We start from the raw sequence: 22,810 nt of genomic DNA on the forward strand, positions 1-22,810 counted from the left end.
AGATGTGGAGATGAGATGTGGAGATGAGATGTGGAGATGAGATGTGGAGCTGAGATGTGGAGATGAGATGTGGAGATGAGATGTGGAGATGAGATGTGGAGATGAGATGTGGAGCTGAGATGTGGAGATGAGATGTGGAGATGAGATGTGGAGATGAGTGTGGAGATGAGATGTGGAGATGAGATGTGGAGCTGAGATGTGGAGATGAGATGTGGAGATGAGATGTGGAGATGAGATGTGGAGATGAGATGTGGAGATGAGATGTGGAGATGAGATGTGGAGATGAGATGTGGAGATGAGGTGTGGAGATGAGATGTGGAGATGAGATGTGGAGATGAGATGTGGAGCTGAGATGTGGAGATGAGATGTGGAGATGAGATGTGGAGATGAGATGTGGAGATGAGATGTGGAGATGAGATGTGGAGATGAGATGTGGAGATGAGATGTGGAGATGAGATGTGGAGATGAGATGTGGAGATGAGATGTGGAGATGAGATGTGGAGATGAGATGTGGAGATGAGATGTGGAGATGAGGTGTGGAGATGAGATGTGGAGATGAGATGTGGAGCTGAGATGTGGAGATGAGATGTGGAGATGAGATGTGGAGATGAGATGTGGAGATGAGATGTGGAGATGAGATGTGGAGATGAGATGTGGAGATGAGATGTGGAGCTGAGATGTGGAGATGAGATGTGGAGATGAGATGTGGAGATGAGATGTGGAGATGAGATGTGGAGATGAGATGTGGAGATGAGATGTGGAGATGAGATGTGGAGCTGAGATGTGGAGATGAGATGTGGAGATGAGATGTGGAGCTGAGATGTGGAGATGAGATGTGGAGATGAGATGTGGAGATGAGATGTGGAGCTGAGATGTGGAGATGAGATGTGGAGATGAGATGTGGAGCTGAGATGTGGAGATGAGATGTGGAGATGAGATGTGGAGATGAGATGTGGAGATGAGATGTGGAGATGAGATGTGGAGATGAGATGTGGAGATGAGATGTGGAGATGAGATGTGGAGATGAGATGTGGAGATGAGATGTGGAGATGAGATGTGGAGATGAGATGTGGAGATGAGATGTGGAGCTGAGATGTGGAGATGAGATGTGGAGATGAGATGTGGAGCTGAGATGTGGAGATGAGATGTGGAGATGAGATGTGGAGATGAGATGTGGAGATGAGATGTGGAGATGAGATGTGGAGATGAGATGTGGAGATGAGATGTGGAGATGAGATGTGGAGATGAGATGTGGAGATGAGATGTGGAGATGAGATGTGGAGATGAGATGTGGAGATGAGATGTGGAGATGAGATGTGGAGATGAGATGTGGAGCTGAGATGTGGAGATGAGATGTGGAGATGAGATGTGGAGATGAGATGTGGAGATGAGATGTGGAGATGAGGTGTGGAGCTGAGATGTGGAGCTGAGATGTGGAGATGAGATGTGGAGATGAGATGTGGAGCTGAGATGTGGAGATGAGATGTGGAGATGAGGTGTGGAGATGAGATGTGGAGATGAGATGTGGAGATGAGGTGTGGAGATGAGATGTGGAGATGAGGTGTGGAGATGAGATGTGGAGATGAGATGTGGAGATGAGATGTGGAGATGAGATGTGGAGATGAGATGTGGAGATGAGATGTGGAGATGAGATGTGGAGATGAGATGTGGAGATGAGATGTGGAGATGAGATGTGGAGATGAGATGTGGAGATGAGATGTGGAGATGAGATGTGGAGATGAGATGTGGAGATGAGATGTGGAGCTGAGATGTGGAGATGAGATGTGGAGCTGAGATGTGGAGCTGAGATGTGGAGATGAGATGTGGAGATGAGATGTGGAGATGAGCTGGAGATGAGATGTGGAGATGAGATGTGGAGATGAGATGTGGAGATGAGATGTGGAGATGAGATGTGGAGATGAGATGTGGAGATGAGATGTGGAGCTGAGATGTGGAGATGAGATGTGGAGATGAGGTGTGGAGATGAGATGTGGAGCTGAGATGTGGAGCTGAGATGTGGAGATGAGATGTGGAGATGAGATGTGGAGATGAGATGTGGAGATGAGATGTGGAGATGAGATGTGGAGATGAGATGTGGAGATGAGATGTGGAGATGAGGTGTGGAGATGAGATGTGGAGATGAGGTGTGGAGATGAGTGTGGAGATGAGAAGTGGAGCTGAGATGTGGAGATGAGATGTGGAGATGAGATGTGGAGATGAGATGTGGAGATGAGGTGTGGAGCTGAGATGTGGAGATGAGATGTGGAGCTGAGATGTGGAGATGAGATGTGGAGATGAGATGTGGAGATGAGATGTGGAGCTGAGATGTGGAGATGAGATGTGGAGCTGAGATGTGGAGATGAGATGTGGAGCTGAGATGTGGAGATGAGATGTGGAGATGAGATGTGGAGATGAGATGTGGAGCTGAGATGTGGAGATGAGATGTGGAGATGAGATGTGGAGATGAGATGTGGAGATGAGATGTGGAGATGAGATGTGGAGATGAGATGTGGAGATGAGATGTGGAGATGAGATGTGGAGATGAGATGTGGAGATGAGATGTGGAGATGAGATGTGGAGCTGAGATGTGGAGCTGAGATGTGGAGATGAGATGTGGAGATGAGATGTGGAGCTGAGATGTGGAGATGAGATGTGGAGATGAGATGTGGAGATGAGATGTGGAGATGAGATGTGGAGATGAGATGTGGAGATGAGATGTGGAGATGAGATGTGGAGATGAGATGTGGAGCTGAGATGTGGAGATGAGATGTGGAGATGAGATGTGGAGATGAGATGTGGAGCTGAGATGTGGAGATGAGATGTGGAGCTGAGATGTGGAGATGAGATGTGGAGATGAGATGTGGAGCTGAGATGTGGAGCTGAGATGTGGAGATGAGATGTGGAGCTGAGATGTGGAGATGAGATGTGGAGATGAGATGTGGAGATGAGATGTGGAGATGAGATGTGGAGCTGAGATGTGGAGATGAGATGTGGAGATGAGATGTGGAGATGAGATGTGGAGATGAGATGTGGAGATGAGATGTGGAGCTGAGATGTGGAGATGAGATGTGGAGCTGAGATGTGGAGATGAGATGTGGAGATGAGATGTGGAGATGAGATGTGGAGATGAGATGTGGAGATGAGATGTGGAGATGAGATGTGGAGCTGAGATGTGGAGATGAGATGTGGAGATGAGATGTGGAGATGAGATGTGGAGATGAGATGTGGAGATGAGATGTGGAGATGAGATGTGGAGATGAGATGTGGAGATGAGATGTGGAGATGAGATGTGGAGCTGAGATGTGGAGATGAGATGTGGAGATGAGATGTGGAGCTGAGATGTGGAGATGAGATGTGGAGATGAGATGTGGAGATGAGATGTGGAGATGAGATGTGGAGATGAGATGTGGAGCTGAGATGTGGAGATGAGATGTGGAGCTGAGATGTGGAGATGAGATGTGGAGATGAGATGTGGAGATGAGATGTGGAGCTGAGATGTGGAGATGAGATGTGGAGATGAGATGTGGAGATGAGATGTGGAGCTGAGATGTGGAGATGAGATGTGGAGATGAGATGTGGAGATGAGATGTGGAGATGAGATGTGGAGATGAGATGTGGAGATGAGATGTGGAGATGAGATGTGGAGCTGAGATGTGGAGATGAGATGTGGAGATGAGATGTGGAGATGAGATGTGGAGATGAGATGTGGAGATGAGATGTGGAGATGAGATGTGGAGATGAGATGTGGAGATGAGATGTGGAGATGAGATGTGGAGATGAGATGTGGAGATGAGATGTGGAGATGAGATGTGGAGATGAGATGTGGAGATGAGATGTGGAGATGAGATGTGGAGATGAGATGTGGAGATGAGATGTGGAGATGAGATGTGGAGATGAGATGTGGAGATGAGATGTGGAGATGAGATGTGGAGATGAGATGTGGAGATGAGATGTGGAGATGAGATGTGGAGATGAGATGTGGAGATGAGATGTGGAGATGAGATGTGGAGCTGAGATGTGGAGATGAGATGTGGAGATGAGATGTGGAGATGAGATGTGGAGATGAGATGTGGAGATGAGATGTGGAGATGAGATGTGGAGATGAGATGTGGAGATGAGATGTGGAGATGAGATGTGGAGATGAGATGTGGAGATGAGATGTGGAGATGAGATGTGGAGCTGAGATGTGGAGATGAGATGTGGAGATGAGATGTGGAGATGAGATGTGGAGCTGAGATGTGGAGATGAGATGTGGAGATGAGATGTGGAGATGAGATGTGGAGATGAGATGTGGAGATGAGATGTGGAGATGAGATGTGGAGATGAGATGTGGAGATGAGATGTGGAGATGAGATGTGGAGCTGAGATGTGGAGATGAGATGTGGAGATGAGATGTGGAGATGAGATGTGGAGATGAGATGTGGAGATGAGATGTGGAGATGAGATGTGGAGATGAGATGTGGAGATGAGATGTGGAGATGAGATGTGGAGATGAGATGTGGAGATGAGATGTGGAGATGAGATGTGGAGATGAGATGTGGAGATGAGATGTGGAGATGAGATGTGGAGATGAGATGTGGAGATGAGATGTGGAGATGAGATGTGGAGATGAGATGTGGAGATGAGATGTGGAGATGAGATGTGGAGATGAGATGTGGAGATGAGATGTGGAGATGAGATGTGGAGATGAGATGTGGAGATGAGATGTGGAGATGAGATGTGGAGATGAGATGTGGAGCTGAGATGTGGAGATGAGATGTGGAGATGAGATGTGGAGATGAGATGTGGAGATGAGATGTGGAGATGAGATGTGGAGATGAGATGTGGAGATGAGATGTGGAGATGAGATGTGGAGATGAGATGTGGAGATGAGATGTGGAGCTGAGATGTGGAGATGAGATGTGGAGATGAGATGTGGAGATGAGATGTGGAGATGAGATGTGGAGATGAGATGTGGAGATGAGATGTGGAGATGAGGTGTGGAGATGAGATGTGGAGATGAGATGTGGAGCTGAGATGTGGAGATGAGATGTGGAGATGAGGTGTGGAGATGAGATGTGGAGATGAGATGTGGAGATGAGATGTGGAGATGAGATGTGGAGATGAGATGTGGAGATGAGATGTGGAGATGAGATGTGGAGATGAGATGTGGAGATGAGATGTGGAGATGAGATGTGGAGCTGAGTTGTGGAGATGAGATGTGGAGATGAGATGTGGAGATGAGATGTGGAGCTGAGATGTGGAGATGAGATGTGGAGATGAGATGTGGAGCTGAGATGTGGAGATGAGATGTGGAGATGAGATGTGGAGATGAGATGTGGAGATGAGATGTGGAGATGAGATGTGGAGATGAGATGTGGAGATGAGATGTGGAGATGAGATGTGGAGATGAGATGTGGAGATGAGATGTGGAGCTGAGATGTGGAGATGAGATGTGGAGATGAGATGTGGAGATGAGATGTGGAGATGAGATGTGGAGATGAGATGTGGAGATGAGATGTGGAGATGAGATGTGGAGATGAGATGTGGAGATGAGATGTGGAGATGAGATGTGGAGATGAGATGTGGAGATGAGATGTGGAGATGAGGATGTGGAGATGAGATGTGGAGATGAGATGTGGAGATGAGATGTGGAGATGAGATGTGGAGATGAGATGTGGAGATGAGATGTGGAGATGAGATGTGGAGATGAGATGTGGAGATGAGATGTGGAGATGAGATGTGGAGATGAGATGTGGAGATGAGATGTGGAGATGAGATGTGGAGCTGAGATGTGGAGATGAGATGTGGAGATGAGATGTGGAGATGAGATGTGGAGATGAGATGTGGAGATGAGGTGTGGAGCTGAGATGTGGAGCTGAGATGTGGAGATGAGATGTGGAGCTGAGATGTGGAGATGAGATGTGGAGCTGAGATGTGGAGATGAGATGTGGAGATGATATGTGGAGATGAGATGTGGAGATGAGATGTGGAGCTGAGATGTGGAGATGAGATGTGGAGCTGAGCCCTGGAGCTGAGATGTGGAGATGAGATGTGGAGATGAGATGTGGAGATGAGATGTGGAGATGAGATGTGGAGCTGAGATGTGGAGATGAGGTGTGGAGTTGAGATGTGGAGATGAGATGTGGAGATGAGATGTGGAGATGAGGTGTGGAGATGAGATGTGGAGATGAGGTGTGGAGATGAGATGTGGAGATGAGATGTGGAGCTGAGATGTGGAGATGAGATGTGGAGATGAGGTGTGGAGATGAGATGTGGAGATGAGGTGTGGAGATGAGATGTGGAGATGAGATGTGGAGATGAGATGTGGAGATGAGATGTGGAGCTGAGATGTGGAGATGAGATGTGGAGCTGAGATGTGGAGATGAGATGTGGAGATGAGGAGTGGAGATGAGGTGTTGAGATGAGATGTGGAGCTGAGATGTGGAGCTGAGATGTGGAGCTGAGATGTGGAGATGAGATGTGGAGATGAGATGTGGAGATGAGATGTGGAGATGAGATGTGGAGATGAGATGTGGAGCTGAGATGTGGAGCTGAGATGTGGAGATGAGATGTGGAGCTGAGATGTGGAGATGAGATGTGGAGATGAGATGTGGAGATGAGGTGTGGAGATGAGATGTGGAGCTGAGATGTGGAGATGAGATGTGGAGCTGAGGTGTGGAGCTGAGGTGTGGAGCTGAGGTGTGGAGCTGAGCCCTGGAGATGAGATGTGGAGATGAGGTGTGGAGATGAGATGTGGAGCTGAGATGTGGAGCTGAGGTGTGGAGATGAGATGTGGAGATGAGATGTGGAGATGAGATGTGGAGCTGAGATGTGGAGATGAGATGTGGAGATGAAGTGTGGAGATGAGATGTGGAGCTGAGATGTGGAGCTGAGGTGTGGAGATGAGATGTGGAGATGAGATGTGGAGATGAGATGTGGAGATGAGATGTGGAGATGAGATGTGGAGATGAGATGTGGAGCTGAGATGTGGAGATGAGATGTGGAGATGAGATGTGGAGATGAGATGTGGAGATGAGATGTGGAGCTGAGATGTGGAGATGAGATGTGGAGCTGAGATGTGGAGCTGAGATGTGGAGATGAGATGTGGAGATGAGATGTGGAGATGAGGTGTGGAGATGAGCTGTGGAGATGAGATGTGGAGATGAGGTGTGGAGATGAGCTGTGGAGATGAGATGTGGAGATGAGGTGTGGAGCTGAGGTGTGGAGCTGAGCCCTGGAGATGAGATGTGGAGATGAGATGTGGAGATGAGATGTGGAGATGAGATGTGGAGATGAGATGTGGAGCTGAGATGTGGAGATGAGATGTGGAGATGAGATGTGGAGATGAGATGTGGAGATGAGATGTGGAGATGAGGTGTGGAGATGAGGTGTGGAGATGAGATGTGGAGATGAGATGTGGAGATGAGATGTGGAGATGAGGTGTGGAGCTGAGATGTGGAGATGAGATGTGGAGATGAGATGTGGAGATGAGGTGTGGAGATGAGATGTGGAGATGAGATGTGGAGATGAGATGTGGAGATGAGATGTGGAGATGAGATGTGGAGATGAGGTGTGGAGCTGAGATGTGGAGATGAGATGTGGAGATGAGATGTGGAGATGAGGTGTGGAGCTGAGATGTGGAGATGAGGTGTGGAGATGAGATGTGGAGATGAGGTGTGGAGATGAGATGTGGAGCTGAGATGTGGAGCTGAGATGTGGAGCTGAGATGTGGAGATGAGATGTGGAGATGAGGTGTGGAGCTGAGATGTGGAGCTGAGATGTGGAGATGAGGTGTGGAGATGAGATGTGGAGATGAGATGTGGAGATGAGATGTGGAGATGAGGTGTGGAGATGAGGTGTGGAGATGAGATGTGGAGATGAGATGTGGAGATGAGATGTGGAGATGAGGTGTGGAGCTGAGATGTGGAGATGAGATGTGGAGCTGAGATGTGGAGATGAGGTGTGGAGCTGAGATGTGGAGCTGAGATGTGGAGCTGAGATGTGGAGCTGAGATGTGGAGATGAGGTGTGGAGCTGAGATGTGGAGCTGAGATGTGGAGATGAGATGTGGAGATGAGATGTGGAGATGAGGTGTGGAGATGAGGTGTGGAGATGAGATGTGGAGATGAGATGTGGAGATGAGATGTGGAGATGAGGTGTGGAGCTGAGATGTGGAGATGAGATGTGGAGATGAAGTGTGGAGATGAGATGTGGAGATGAGATGTGGAGCTGAGATGTGGAGATGAGATGTGGAGCTGAGATGTGGAGATGAGGTGTGGAGCTGAGATGTGGAGATGAGATGTGGAGATGAGGTGTAGAGCTGAGATGTGGAGATGAGATGTGGAGCTGAGATGTGGAGATGAGATGTGGAGATGAGATGTGGAGATGAGATGTGGAGATGAGGTGTGGAGATGAGATGTGGAGATGAGGTGTGGAGCTGAGATGTGGAGATGAGGTGTGGAGCTGAGATGTGGAGCTGAGATGTGGAGATGAGATGTGGAGATGAGATGTGGAGCTGAGATGTGGAGCTGAGATGTGGAGATGAGATGTGGAGATGAGGTGTGGAGATGAGGTGTGGAGCTGAGATGTGGAGATGAGATGTGGAGATGAGATGTGGAGATGAGATGTGGAGCTGAGATGTGGAGATGAGATGTGGAGATGAGATGTGGAGATGAGATGTGGAGCTGAGATGTGGAGATGAGGTGTGGAGATGAGGTGTGGAGCTGAGATGTGGAGCTGAGGTGTGGAGATGAGATGTGGAGATGAGATGTGGAGATGAGATGTGGAGATGAGGTGTGGAGATGAGATGTGGAGATGAGATGTGGAGCTGAGATGTGGAGATGAGATGTGGAGCTGAGATGTGGAGATGAGATGTGGAGATGAGATGTGGAGATGAGATGTGGAGCTGAGATGTGGAGATGAGATGTGGAACTGAGAGGTGGAGATGAGGTGTGGAGATGAGATGTGGAGCTGAGAGGTGGAACTGAGCTATGGAACTGAGCTGTGGAGATGAGGTGTGGAGATGAGATGTGGAGCTGAGATGTGGAACTGAGAGGTGGAGATGAGATGTGGAGATGAGATGTGGAGATGAGGTGTGGAGATGAGATGTGGAGCTGAGATGTGGAGATGAGATGTGGAGATGAGATGTGGAGATGATATGTGGAGCTGAGATGTGGAGATGAGATGTGGAGATGAGATGTGGAGCTGAGATGTGGAGATGAGGTGTGGAGATGAGGTGTGGAGATGAGATGTGGAGCTGAGATGTGGAGATGAGATGTGGAGATGAGGTGTGGAGCTGAGATGTGGAGCTGAGGTTTGGAGATGAGATGTGGAGCTGAGATGTGGAGATGAGATGTGGAGATGAGATGTGGAGATGAGATGTGGAGATGAGATGTGGAGATGAGATGTGGAGCTGAGATGTGGAGATGAGATGTGGAGCTGAGGTTTGGAGATGAGATGTGGAGCTGAGATGTGGAGATGAGATGTGGAGATGAGATGTGGAGATGAGGTGTGGAGATGAGGTGTGGAGATGAGGTGTGGAGATGAGATGTGGAGCTGAGATGTGGAGATGAGATGTGGAGCTGAGATGTGGAGATGAGATGTGGAGCTGAGATGTGGAGATGAGATGTGGAGATGAGATGTGGAGCTGAGATGTGGAGATGAGGTGTGGAGATGAGGTGTGGAGATGAGATGTGGAGCTGAGATGTGGAGATGAGTTGTGGAGATGAGAGGTGGAGATGAGGTGTGGAGATGAGGTGTGGAGCTGAGATGTGGAGCTGAGATGTGGAGCTGAGATGTGGAGATGAGGTGTGGAGATGAGATGTGGAGATGAGATGTGGAGATGAGATGTGGAGATGAGATGTGGAGATGAGATGTGGAGCTGAGATGTGGAGATGAGGTGTGGAGCTGAGATGTGGAGCTGAGATGTGGAGATGAGATGTGGAGATGAGGTGTGGAGCTGAGATGTGGAGCTGAGATGTGGAGATGAGATGTGGAGATGAGATGTGGAGATGAGATGTGGAGCTGAGATGTGGAGATGAGATGTGGAGCTGAGATGTGGAGCTGAGATGTGGAGATGAGATGTGGAGATGAGATGTGGAGATGAGGTGTGGAGATGAGATGTGGAGCTGAGATGTGGAGCTGAGATGTGGAGATGAGATGTGGAGATGAGATGTGGAGATGAGGTGTGGAGCTGAGATGTGGAGCTGAGATGTGGAGATGAGATGTGGAGATGAGATGTGGAGATGAGATGTGGAGATGAGATGTGGAGATGAGATGTGGAGATGAGATGTGGAGATGAGATGAGGAGCTGAGATGTGGAGATGAGGTGTGGAGATGAGGTGTGGAGATGAGGTGTGGAGATGAGGTGTGGAGATGAGATGTGGAGATGAGATGTGGAGATGAGATGTGGAGCTGAGGTTTGGAGATGAGATGTGGAGATGAGATGTGGAGCTGAGATGTGGAGATGAGATGTGGAGCTGAGATGTGGAGATGAGATGTGGAGCTGAGATGTGGAGATGAGATGTGGAGATGAGGTGTGGAGCTGAGATGTGGAGCTGAGATGTGGAGATGAGATGTGGAGCTGAGATGTGGAGCTGAGATGTGGAGATGAGGTGTGGAGCTGAGATGTGGAGCTGAGATGTGGAGCTGAGATGTGGAGATGAGATGTGGAGCTGAGATGTGGAGCTGAGATGTGGAGATGAGGTGTGGAGCTGAGATGTGGAGATGAGATGTGGAGATGAGATGTGGAGATGAGATGTGGAGATGAGATGTGGAGATGAGATGTGGAGATGAGATGTGGAGATGAGGTGTGGAGATGAGATGTGGAGCTGAGATGTGGAGATGAGGTGTGGAGATGAGATGTGGAGATGAGATGTGGAGATGAGATGTGGAGATGAGATGTGGAGCTGAGATGTGGAGATGAGGTGTGGAGATGAGATGTGGAGATGAGATGTGGAGATGAGATGTGGAGATGAGGTGTGGAGCTGAGATGTGGAGCTGAGATGTGGAGATGAGATGTGGAGCTGAGATGTGGAGATGAGATGTGGAGATGAGATGTGGAGATGAGATGTGGAGCTGAGATGTGGAGATGAGATGTGGAGATGAGATGTGGAGATGATATGTGGAGCTGAGATGTGGAGCTGAGATGTGGAGATGAGGTGTGGAGATGAGATGTGGAGATGAGGTGTGGAGATGAGATGTGGAGCTGAGATGTGGAGATGAGATGTGGAGATGAGGTGTGGAGCTGAGGTTTGGAGATGAGATGTGGAGCTGAGATGTGGAGATGAGATGTGGAGATGAGATGTGGAGATGAGATGTGGAGATGAGATGTGGAGATGAGATGTGGAGCTGAGGTTTGGAGATGAGATGTGGAGCTGAGATGTGGAGATGAGATGTGGAGATGAGATGTGGAGCTGAGATGTGGAGATGAGGTGTGCAGATGAGATGTGGAGATGAGATGTGGAGATGAGATGTGGAGATGAGATGTGGAGATGAGATGTGGAGATGAGATGTGGAGATGAGATGTGGAGCTGAGATGTGGAACTGAGATGTGGAGCTGAGATGTGGAGATGAGATGTGGAGATGAGATGTGGAGATGAGATGTGGAGATGAGATGTGGAGATGAGGTGTGGAGATGAGATGTGGAGATGAGGTGTGGAGCTGAGATGTGGAGATGAGGTGTGGAGATGAGATGTGGAGATGAGGTGTGGAGATGAGGTGTGGAGATGAGGTGTGGAGATGAGATGTGGAGATGAGGTGTGGAGCTGAGATGTGGAGATGAGGTGTGGAGATGAGATGTGGAGATGAGATGTGGAGATGAGGTGTGGAGCTGAGATGTGGAGATGAGCTGTGGAGCTGAGATGTGGAGATGAGATGTGGAGCTGAGATGTGGAGATGAGATGTGGAGATGAGGTGTGGAGATGAGATGTGGAGATGAGATGTGGAGATGAGATGTGGAGATGAGGTGTGGAGCTGAGATGTGGAGATGAGATGTGGAGATGAGGTGTGGAGATGAGGTGTGGAGATGAGATGTGGAGATGAAGTGTGGAGATGAGATGTGGAGCTGAGATGTGGAGATGAGGTGTGGAGATGAGATGTGGAGATGAGATGTGGAGATGAGATGTGGAGATGAGATGTGGAGATGAGATGTGGAGATGAGATGTGGAGATGAGATGTGGAGATGAGGTGTGGAGATGAGGTGTGGAGATGAGATGTGGAGATGAGATGTGGAGATGAGATGTGGAGCTGAGATGTGGAGATGAGGTGTGGAGATGAGATGTGGAGATGAGATGTGGAGCTGAGATGTGGAGATGAGATGTGGAGATGAGGTGTGGAGATGAGATGTGGAGATGAGATGTGGAGATGAGATGTGGAGATGAGGTGTGGAGCTGAGATGTGGAGATGAGATGTGGAGATGAGGTGTGGAGATGAGGTGTGGAGATGAGATGTGGAGATGAAGTGTGGAGATGAGATGTGGAGCTGAGATGTGGAGATGAGGTGTGGAGATGAGATGTGGAGATGAGATGTGGAGATGAGATGTGGAGATGAGATGTGGAGATGAGATGTGGAGCTGAGATGTGGAGATGAGATGTGGAGATGAGATGTGGAGATGAGGTGTGGAGATGAGATGTGGAGCTGAGATGTGGAGATGAGATGTGGAGATGAGATGTGGAGATGAGGTGTGGAGATGAGATGTGGAGCTGAGATGTGGAGCTGAGTTGTGGAGATGAGAGGTGGAGATGAGGTGTGGAGATGAGATGTGGAGCTGAGATGTGGAGATGAGATGTGGAGATGAGATGTGGAGATGAGATGTGGAGCTGAGATGTGGAACTGAGAGGTGGAGATGAGATGTGGAGATGAGATGTGGAGCTGAGATGTGGAACTGAGAGGTGGAGATGAGGTGTGGAGATGAGATGTGGAGCTGAGAGGTGGAACTGAGCTATGGAACTGAGCTGTGGAGATGAGATGTGGAGATGAGATGTGGAGATGAGATGTGGAGATGAGATGTGGAACTGAGAGGTGGAGATGAGATGTGGAGATGAGATGTGGAGATGAGATGTGGAGATGAGATGTGGAGATGAGATGAGGAGCTGAGATGTGGAGATGAGGTGTGGAACTGAGCTGTGGAACTGAGATGTGGAGATGAGATGTGGAGATGAGATGTGGAGATGAGATGTGGAGCTGAGAGGTGGAACTGAGCTGTGGAACTGAGATGTGGAGATGAGATGTGGAGATGAGATGAGGAGCTGAGATGTGGAGATGAGGTGTGGAACTGAGCTGTGGAACTGAGATGTGGAGATCAGATGTGGAACTGAGATGTGGAGCTGAGATGTGGAGATGAGATGTGGAGATGAGATGTGGAGATGAGATGTGGAGATGAGATGTGGAGATGAGATGTGGAGATGAGATGTGGAGATGAGATGTGGAGATGAGATGTGGAGATGAGATGTGGAGATGAGGTGTGGAGATGAGATGTGGAGATGAGATGTGGAGATGAGATGTGGAGATGAGATGTGGAGATGAGGTGTGGAGATGAGCTGTGGAGATGAGATGTGGAGCTGAGATGTGGAACTGAGGTGTGGAGATGAGAGGTGGAGATGAGCTATGGAACTGAGCTGTGGAGATGAGCTGTGGAACTGAGCTGTGCATGTCTCGCTGTTGTAGCTGCTGTGAAGCAGCAGTCGGGGGTAAGGTAAAAAGCACCTGTGACCTCACAAGAAGCTAGTGAGTTGATTGGCCAGTAAGTGCTCAGTCTAAGGGACAGTGTGTGAGAAACCAGCTTAGGACAGGTAAGTTCAGGTAGATCTATAAATAAAAAGAACTAAAACTTTAAAATAATAAACCAAAATTTAAAAACTTTAAAATAAAAATAAAACAATAAAGATAAAAAAGTAAAAATAAGGTAACTTAAACAAACATCTCGCAGATGGAATTTAACCCTGAAAAGTGTGAGGTGATCCACTTTGGAAGGAGTAATTAGACAAGGAAGTATTCAATGAACAGCATAACACTAGGAAGTTCTGAGGAACAAAGGGACCTTGGTGTGTGTGTCCATAGATCTCTGAAGGTGGAGGGGCATGTTAGTGGGGTGGTGAAAAAGGCAAATGGGACACTTGCCTTTATCAGTCGAGGCATAGATTACAAAAGTAGGGAGGTCATGTTGGAGTTGTATAGAACCTTGGTGAGGCCACAGCTGGAGTACTGTGTGCAGTTCTGGTCGCCACATTATAGGAAGGATGTGATTGCACTGGAGTGGGTGCAGAGGAGATTCACCAGGATGTTGCCTGGGATGAAATATTTAAGTTATGAAGAGAGGTTGGATAGACTTGGGTTGTTTTCGTTGGAGCAGAGAAGACTGAGGGGTGACCTGATCGAGGTGTATAAGATTATGAGGGGCATGGACAGGGTGGATAGGGAGCAGCTGTTCCCCTTAGTTGAAGGGTCAGTCACAAGGGGACATAAGTTCAAGGTGAGGGGCAGGAGGTTTAGGGGGGATGTGAGGAAAAAACTTTTTTACCCAGAGGGTGGTGACGGTCTGGAATGCGCTGCCTGAGAGGGTGGTGGAGGCGAGTTGCCTCACATCCTTTAAAAAGTACCTGGATGAGCACTTGGCACTCATAACATTCAAGGCTATGGGCCAAGTGCTGGTAAATGGGATTAGGTAGGTCAGTCAGGTGTTTCTCACGTGTCGGTGCAGACTCAATGGGCTGAAGGGCCTCTTCTGCACTCTGACTGTGATTCTGTGATCTTAGACACATACCTTTGTAGTTAAGATGCATATAGCCTTTAGTTGTCAGTGGTACTAGCATTCAATAAACACAGTAAATTATAGAATACATAGGAAGAAAGTAATTAAAGTAAATTAGCTAAATAACATAAGTTAGAATGGCAGGCCAGGTGTTATGTTGCAGCTGTGGGATGTGGAAGCTTTTGGAAGCCAAGGTGATCCCGGACAAACACATCTGCAGAAAGTGTCAGCAGCTTGAGGAATTCCTGATCAGGATTATTGATCTGGAAACCGAAATGCAGACACTGTACAAGATAAGGGAGGGGGAGAAATACCTGGTAATTTGATTCAGAAGGCAGTGAGTTATAGCTCATTAAATTAACAAGTGGGCTGTTGAGTTGAGTGGTCAGGTGATGCCCGAAGGCAGTCTCACCTCTTAGAATAGGGTTGTCTGCTTTGGTCAGCAGTGAGGGACAGGAGGATGTGACTGTCAGTGAGGCAGGTCATGAGACCGAGCAGACGGTAGTGGGGGAGCCTCAGACTTTGCAACTGTCAAACAGGTTTGAGGTGCTCGTAACCTGTGGGGGTGAAAGCGAGGTCTACAAGGTGGATGAGCTGGCTGGCCCTGGCACTGTGGTACAGGGGGCCGTTCAAGCTGGGGGGAAGCAAAAAGGAATGTAGTGGTAGTAGGGGATAATATTGGGAGGGGAATTGACACTGTTCTCTGCAGCAAAAAGTGAGAGCCAGGATGGTTATGCTGCCTGTCCAGTGCAGGGTTCGGAACATCTGCTCAGGGCTGGAGAAGAATTTGCAGCAGGAGGGGGAGGATTGAGTTGTCATGGTCCATGAAGGTACCAATGACATGGGTAGAATTAGGAAAGAGGTTCTGCAAAGTCAATATGAGGAGCTAGGTACCAAATTAAGAAGCAGAACTTCTCTGGATTATTACCTGAACCACGTGCAAATTGGCATAGGGCAAATAAGATTAGAGAGACCAAAGCTTGGCTCAGAGACTGGTGTGGGGGAAATGGGTTCTGGTTTGTGGGGCACTGACACCAGTACTGGGGGAAGTGGGGGCTGTACATTGGGATGGTTTACACCTGAACCATGCTGGGATGTGTGTCCTCACAAATCACATAACGAGGGAAGTAGAGAGGGCTTTAAACTAAAGAGGGGTGAGGGATCAAGTTTGGGTAGAGGCAGCAATTCAAGGGGTGGAGTCAAGACAAGAGATTAAAATAGTAACATGAGAAATGAGGGTCAGAGGATGGCTGAAAGGGACAGAGAGAAAAAACCTCAGAATACATCAACAGTCAAGACCAGATGTTACAAAGGTAACAAAAAGACAAAACTAAAGGCTCTCTATCTGAATTCACGTGGCACTCATAACAAAGTAAATGAATTGATGGCCCACATTGAAGTAAATAAATATGACCTGTTAGCAATTACAGAGGCCTGGCTGCAGGATGACAAGGATTGGGTCCTGAATATTGAGGGGTGTATGACATTCGAGAAGAATAGGAAGCTAGGTAAAGGTGGAGGGGTAGCACTATTAATCAAAGAAAGCATTGTCACAATAGTTAGAGATGACCTTGGTTCAGGAGATTGGGATGTAGAACTGGTTTAGGTGGAGATGAGGAATAAGATCATTAGCAGGAGTGGTCTACGGGCCCCCTACTGATACAGTGTAGGACTTAGATGAGGGGAACAAAGACATGGTGGCTAAATTTGCAGAAGACACAAAGATAGGTAGGAAAGTATGTTGTGAAGTGGACAGGAGGAGGTTGCAGATGGATATAGACAGGTTGAGTGAGTGGGCAAAGATCTGGAAAATGGAGTTTAAGGCGGGAAAATGTGAAGTTGTTCACTTTGGCAGGAAGAACAAAAAGGCAGAGTATTATTTAAATGGAGAACGACTGCATGATTCTGAGATGCAGAGGGATCTAGGTGTTCTAGCACATATGTCACAAAAAGTTAGTATGCAGGCACAGCAAGTAATTAAAAAGGCTATTGGAATGTTATCTTTCATTACGAGAGGGATTGAACATAAAAGTAAGGATTCAGTTGTACAGGGCATTGATGAGACCGCACCTCGAATACTGTGGGCAGTTTTGGTCTCCTTATTTAAGGAAGGCTGTAAATACATTGGAGACGGTTCAGAGGAGGTTTACTAGATTGATACCTGGAATGAGTGGGTTGTCTTATGAGGAAAGGTTGGACAGACTGGGCTTGTTTCCACTGGAGTTTAGAAGAGTGAGGGGTGATTTGATTGAAGTTTACAAGATCCTGAACAGCCTTGACAAGGTGGACATGGAAAGGATGTTTCCTCTTGTGGGTGAGACCAGAACCAGGGGGAACTGTTTTAAAATTAGGGGCCTCCCTTTTAGGACAGAGATGAGGAGAATTTTTTTCTCAGAGGGTTGTGCGACTTGGTGGATTGGCATGTGAATCAAAGGTTATCGGGAATAGATGGGAATGTGGAAATTGAAACACAATAAGATCAACCATGATCTTACTGAATGGCAGAGCAGGCTCGAGGGGCTGAATGGTCTACTCCTATTCTTATGTTCTTATGTATAGCAAGCAATTCGGAAATTCAATACAACAGTAGGGAGATTATGCTTCAGTTATATAGGGCACTGGTGAGACCACATCTGGAGTACTGTGTACAGTACTGGGCTCTGATTTGAGGAAGGATATAAATGCATTGGAAGTGTTAGCAGGGTCACTGTATAGGAATCAGGAGTTGCTCATTTAAGACAGGTGAGGAGAATTTTTTTCTCTCAGAGGGTAGTGAGTGTTTGGAACTCTCTTCCTCAAAAGGCAGTGGAAACAGAGTCTTTGAATATTTTTAAGGCAAAGGTGGATAGATTCTTGATAAGCAAGGAGGTGAAAGGTTATTGGGGTAGGCAGGAGGTTATCAGCGGATCAGCCATAATCTTGTTGAATGACAGGGCAGGCTTGAGGGACCGAGTGGCCTACTCTGTATGCTCGTATGTTTATATATGACAGCCTCCCCGGAGGTGCTGACTCTCACTGATGTACAGGTTCTGTGCTGCAGGGCCGAGTTCCGCTTTATCACCCAGGGCATCATTCCAATGTCTTGCTGCACTGTGAGCAGTGCCCAAGGAGTAAGACAGGTCTCACCCAAACCAGGAAAGATAATGGACAGCTCCAAGATGCCAACCCTCCAGAATTGTCTTGGAGTGTCCAGGAATTATAGGTTAATCTCCCAGACATGGCATTGATCATTTTGTTTTAACCCTTTTGTTCCTTAGTTATAAAAATACTGGAGCTGGGAAGGGGCTGCTTGGCCCTGCTGTTAAAGGTGGGAGTCATCTACTGAAACCTCCTGGAATATGTCCAAGTAGAGTTGGCAGCTCAGGCTTGACTTTTCCTTTAGTCTGACTTTAGGAATGCAAGAACATAGGAACAGGAGGCCATTCAGCCCCTTGAGCCTCTTCTGCCATTCAATCCTATCATGGCTGATCTATAACCCATGTAGGTGCCTTAATTTGCCTTATGGCCCTTAATATCTTTGGTAAACAAAGATCTATCAGTCTTGGGAGGTTTAGGAAAGGAATTCCAGAGCTTAAGGTCCAGCAACTAAAAGTCAGAGACCGGGACTCAAGCAGAAGTTGGTTGTGGTTTCAGAGGCCCTGTTGTAAATGGCCTGCTACACCTGACCTCCTTTAACAATGCCTTCATCTCATCCACATCTCCATCAAAGGCCGCTTCCAACATCTGGGTCCTGCGTTTTTGCTCCTCCTGTCTCTGCTTTCGTTCCTTCTCTTCTTTTTCACGTTCCTTCGCTGCTGCCTCCTGCTCTCTCTTCACCAGAGCAACGAAAGCCTAGCAGAAAGACAAAAAGTTAGTTTCTTGTATTTGTTCATGGGATATGGCATTGCTGGCTAGGCCAGCATTTATTGCTCATCCCTAATTGCCCTTGTTCAGAGGGCAGTTTAAAATTCAACCACGTTGCTGTGGGTCTGGAGTTACATGTAGGCCAGACCAGGTAAGGACAGCAGATTTCCTTCCCTAAAGGACATTGGTGAACCAGAGGGTTTTTTATGACGAATAGCCTGGTGGAATTGAACTCCAGTTCCCAGAGCATTACCCTGGCAACCAGGGTAATGTTTGGTGACACTACCGCTATACCACCCCTCCTCCTGACAGCAGCAAACAAGAGCCAATCAGACTGATTGATTAGGATCCAGCCCTGTAAATCAAACAGTAATGCCAATTAATCCCAACATGTTCAATAAACCAAGGTTAAACATAAGAGAGGGGTAGGCGATGGTTTAGCACTCGAGTCAAGAGGTCATGGATTTAAGTCCCAGCTACAGAAGCCCGTGCAGTACAGAGGGCATGCTACACTGTAGGAGGGTCAATACTGAGGGAGTGCTGCACTGTCAGAGGGTCAGTATTGAGGGACTGCTGCTCTGTTAGAGGGTCAGCTCTGAGGGAGTGCTGCAGTGTCGGAGGGTCAATATTGAGGGAGTGCTGCATCGTCGGAGGGTCAGCACTGAGGGAGTGCTGCACTGTCCGAGGGTCAGTACTGAGGGAGTGGTGCACCATCCGAGGGTCAGTACTGCGGGAGAGCTGCATTGTTGGTGGGGCATTACCAAGGAAATGTCGTATTGTCAGAAGGTCAGTATTTGAGGGAGTGTTGCACTGTCCGGGGGTCAGTACTGAGGGAGTGTTGCACTGTCTTTCAAATGAGCTGTTAAACCAAGTTCTGTCTGCCTTGTCAGATGGATGCAATAGATCCTATGGCACTAGTTCAAAGGAAACCATTGGAGTTCTCCTGCTGGCCTGGCCAATATTTATCCCTCAACTAATATCACTAAAACAGATTATCTGGTTATTATCACATTAATGTTTTTGGGAGTTTTCTGTGAGTCTATTGGCTGCTGTGCTTTCTTCATTAGAAAGTGACTACTGTTAAAAAAAAGTATTTCATAGATTGTAAAATGCTTCGGAACATTCTGGCCCTGAGACTGGATCAGATATTATCAGAGCAGATTAAATAACTAGGTAGAGTCAATGAAAGTGAAAAAAAGATCTGCATTTAATTCGTGACCACCAGGTGCTCCAAAACATTTTACAGTCAACGACATATTTTTTAAGTGTGGTCACTTTTTGAAGGGAGGTTAGCTCAGTTGGTTATATAGAAACATAGAACATAGGAGCAGGAATAGGCCATTCAGCCCTTCAAGCCTGCTCCGCAACTCTGTTTGATCATGGCTGATTCTCTATCTCAACGCCAAACTCCCACTCTCTCCCCATATGCCTTGACTCCTTTAGTGTCTAGAAATCTATTTCCTTCTTAAATATATTCAGTGACTTGGCCTCCACAGCCTCTGTGGTAGAGAATTCCACAGGTTCACCACCCTCTGAGTGAAGAAGTTTCTCCCCATATCAGTCCTAAATGGTCCTGAGACTGTGACCCCTGGTTCTAGACCCCCCAGCCAGAGGAAACATCATCCCTGCATCCACTCTATCCAGCCCAATCAGAATTTTATACATTTCAATGAGATCCCTTCTCATTCTTCTAAACTACAGGCCTAGTTGACCCAATTCCTCCTCATTCGACAGTCCTGCTATCCCAAGAATCAGTCTGGTGAACTTTTGCTGGCCAATGATGCTCTTGTGGCCTGCCTCCTTGCCTTGACCTATCATAGTGATATTATGGTATGAGCTTTGATTAAACCATCTTGAAACAATGATGACATTACATGAAAAGAGAGTCACTTTTGTCATGGAGGAAACATGGTAGCCAGCGGAGGTAGTGGTATTGTTACTGGAATAGTATTTCCGAGACCTAGGGTAATGTTCTGGGGACTTGGGTATGAATCCCACCACAGCAGATGGTGAATAAAAAGCTGGATTTAAAAATCTGATGGCCACGAAGCCATTGTCGATTGTTGTAAAAACCCATCTGACTCACTAATGCTCTTTAGTCTGTCGTCCTTACCTAGTCTGGCCTACATGTGACCTTAGACACATAGTAATGTGGTTGAATCTTAAATGCCCTCTGAAGAAGGACAATTAGGGATGGGCAACAAATGCTGGCCCAGCCAGCAACACCCAAGACCAAATTTTTAAAAAGCCAATTTATGCTCAGCAAGCTCCCTGAAACCGGGACATGATAAATGATGAGATAATCTGTTTCTGTGATGTTGATTGAGGGATAAATATTGACCAGGAAACTCGAATAGAGAGTGTGGAAGGTGATTGGCGATATAGAAGGAGCTGGCTGAGTAGGTGAGGAGAATTTCCTGCGTTATTGTGGATACCCCACCTCTCTCTCAAGCTGCTCCATTAATTCCTCATAGTTCTCCTGCTCCTTCAGACGTTTGGTCCTTTCCTTCTGTGCAAGATACCGACGGCACGCACACTGGATGATGATAGCAGACCTCTCTGTGGGAAGACAGAGATCTCACATGATTCAAACATATGCCATGCAGGACAGAAAAGTACAACTGATTGAAACGTGCAGCATCTTGGAGAGAGAAACAGAGTTAACGTTTCGAGTTTTCAAGTAGGAGTTAGATACAGCTCTTGGGGCGAAAGGGATCAAAGGGTATTGAGTTGGATGATCAGCCATGATCATAATGAATGGCGGAGCAGTCTCGAAGGGCTGAATGGGATGATATGGTGAGGTTGTATAAGACATTGGTGAGGCCAACTTTGGAGTATTGTGAGCAGTTCTGGTTGTCTAACTACAGGAAGGATATCAGTAAGATTGAGAAAGTGCAGAGAAGATTAACTAGGATGTTGCCGGGTCTTAAGGAGTTGAGTTACAGGGAAAGATTAAACAGGTTAGGACTTTATTCCTTGGAGCGTAGAAGAAAGAGGGGAGATATGATAGAAGTTTACAAAATTATGAGGGGTATAGACAGAGTAAATGCAAGTAGGCTCTTTCCACTTACATTAGGAGAGATAAACATGAGAGGACATGGCTTTAGGGTGAAAGGGGAAAGGTTTAGGGGGAACATTAAGGGGAACTTCTTCACTCAGAGAGTGGTGAGAGTGTGGAACGAGCTGCCATTTGACGTGGTAAATGCGGGCTCACTCTTACGTTTTAAGAATAAATTAGATAGATACATGGATGGAAGAGGTCTGGAGGGTTATGGACTAGGTGCAGGTCAATGGGACTAGTGGAATAATATTTTGGCACAGACTAGAAGGGCCGAATGGCCTGTTTTCTGTGCTGTAGTGTTCTATGGTTGTATGGCCTAGTCTTGCTCCTAGTTTCTATGCTCCTATGTTTCTATGAGTCCTATGACTCTTCTTCAGAGGCTGTCAGGCCTGCTGAGTTTTTCCAGCAGTTTTTATTTCAGATTTACAATATCCGCAGCATTTTGCTTTTAACATTCGAGAGCAGGAAGTCTGACAATGCAGCACTCCCTCAATACTGCACGGAGTTTTGGCTAGATTCTGCGCTCAAGCTTTATATTGGATTTAAATCCACACCCTCCTGCACCAGAGGGGAGAGAGCTGCACAAACTGAAAGATAAGCTTGCAGACACTTATTAGCCCAAACTTACATACAATCGGACAGAGCCATGTAGAATCGGCCAGTATTCTGGATGCTCTTTTCACCATCTTACTAACTTGTGCCTACTTTTAGTGATTTATTGATCAATATTCCCTGATATATTCGCTCCTCTAACCTATTTCAGTCTCACAGCGAAGTGGCTTCTTGTTTCTTTTGTTAAACTGAATCATTTCCTTCTCTATAATGAGTTGCACTTGCTGGTTATTGGCCCACTCAGCTGCCTGCATCCTAACCTGCACAAATGTCTGTTCACCTATCACCTCCGTGCTCGGTGACCGACATTGCGCTTGGATCAGCAACATCTTGCCTGGGAGGTCAGAACAAGAGAGCTGTCCCATGATGAGAGGCTGAATAAATTGGGTCTATACTCTCTGGGGTTGAGAAGAATAAGAGGTGATCTCGCTGAAGCAGACGAGATTTTGAAGTGGTTTGTTAGGGTAGACGCTGGGAGATTGTTTCCTGTGGTTGGGGGATCTGGAACATAGTCTCAGGATCAGGTGTCAATAATTTAGTGCTGAGATGAGGAGAAATTTCCAC

The 22,810-nt window shown here is 47.2% G+C and overlaps 1 protein-coding gene across 1 annotated transcript in view; it reads right to left on the reverse strand.

Annotated features, from left to right (window-relative positions):
* LOC121275757 (IQ motif and ankyrin repeat domain-containing protein 1-like) overlaps positions 1 to 21,214 on the reverse strand; it is a 264,758-nt gene extending 243,544 nt beyond the window's left edge. The window contains exons 1-3 of the mRNA XM_041183356.1: positions 21,196 to 21,214; positions 21,014 to 21,132; positions 18,397 to 18,561 (exon numbers count right to left, since the gene is read on the reverse strand). Coding sequence (XP_041039290.1) covers positions 18,397 to 18,561; positions 21,014 to 21,132; positions 21,196 to 21,214 — 303 coding nt within the window. The remainder of the gene's footprint in view (positions 1 to 18,396; positions 18,562 to 21,013; positions 21,133 to 21,195) is intronic.
* Positions 21,215 to 22,810: the final 1,596 nt, after the last annotated feature.

Source organism: Carcharodon carcharias, chromosome 3 (assembly GCF_017639515.1).
Source record: "Carcharodon carcharias isolate sCarCar2 chromosome 3, sCarCar2.pri, whole genome shotgun sequence".
Taxonomy (NCBI): domain Eukaryota; kingdom Metazoa; phylum Chordata; class Chondrichthyes; order Lamniformes; family Lamnidae; genus Carcharodon; species Carcharodon carcharias.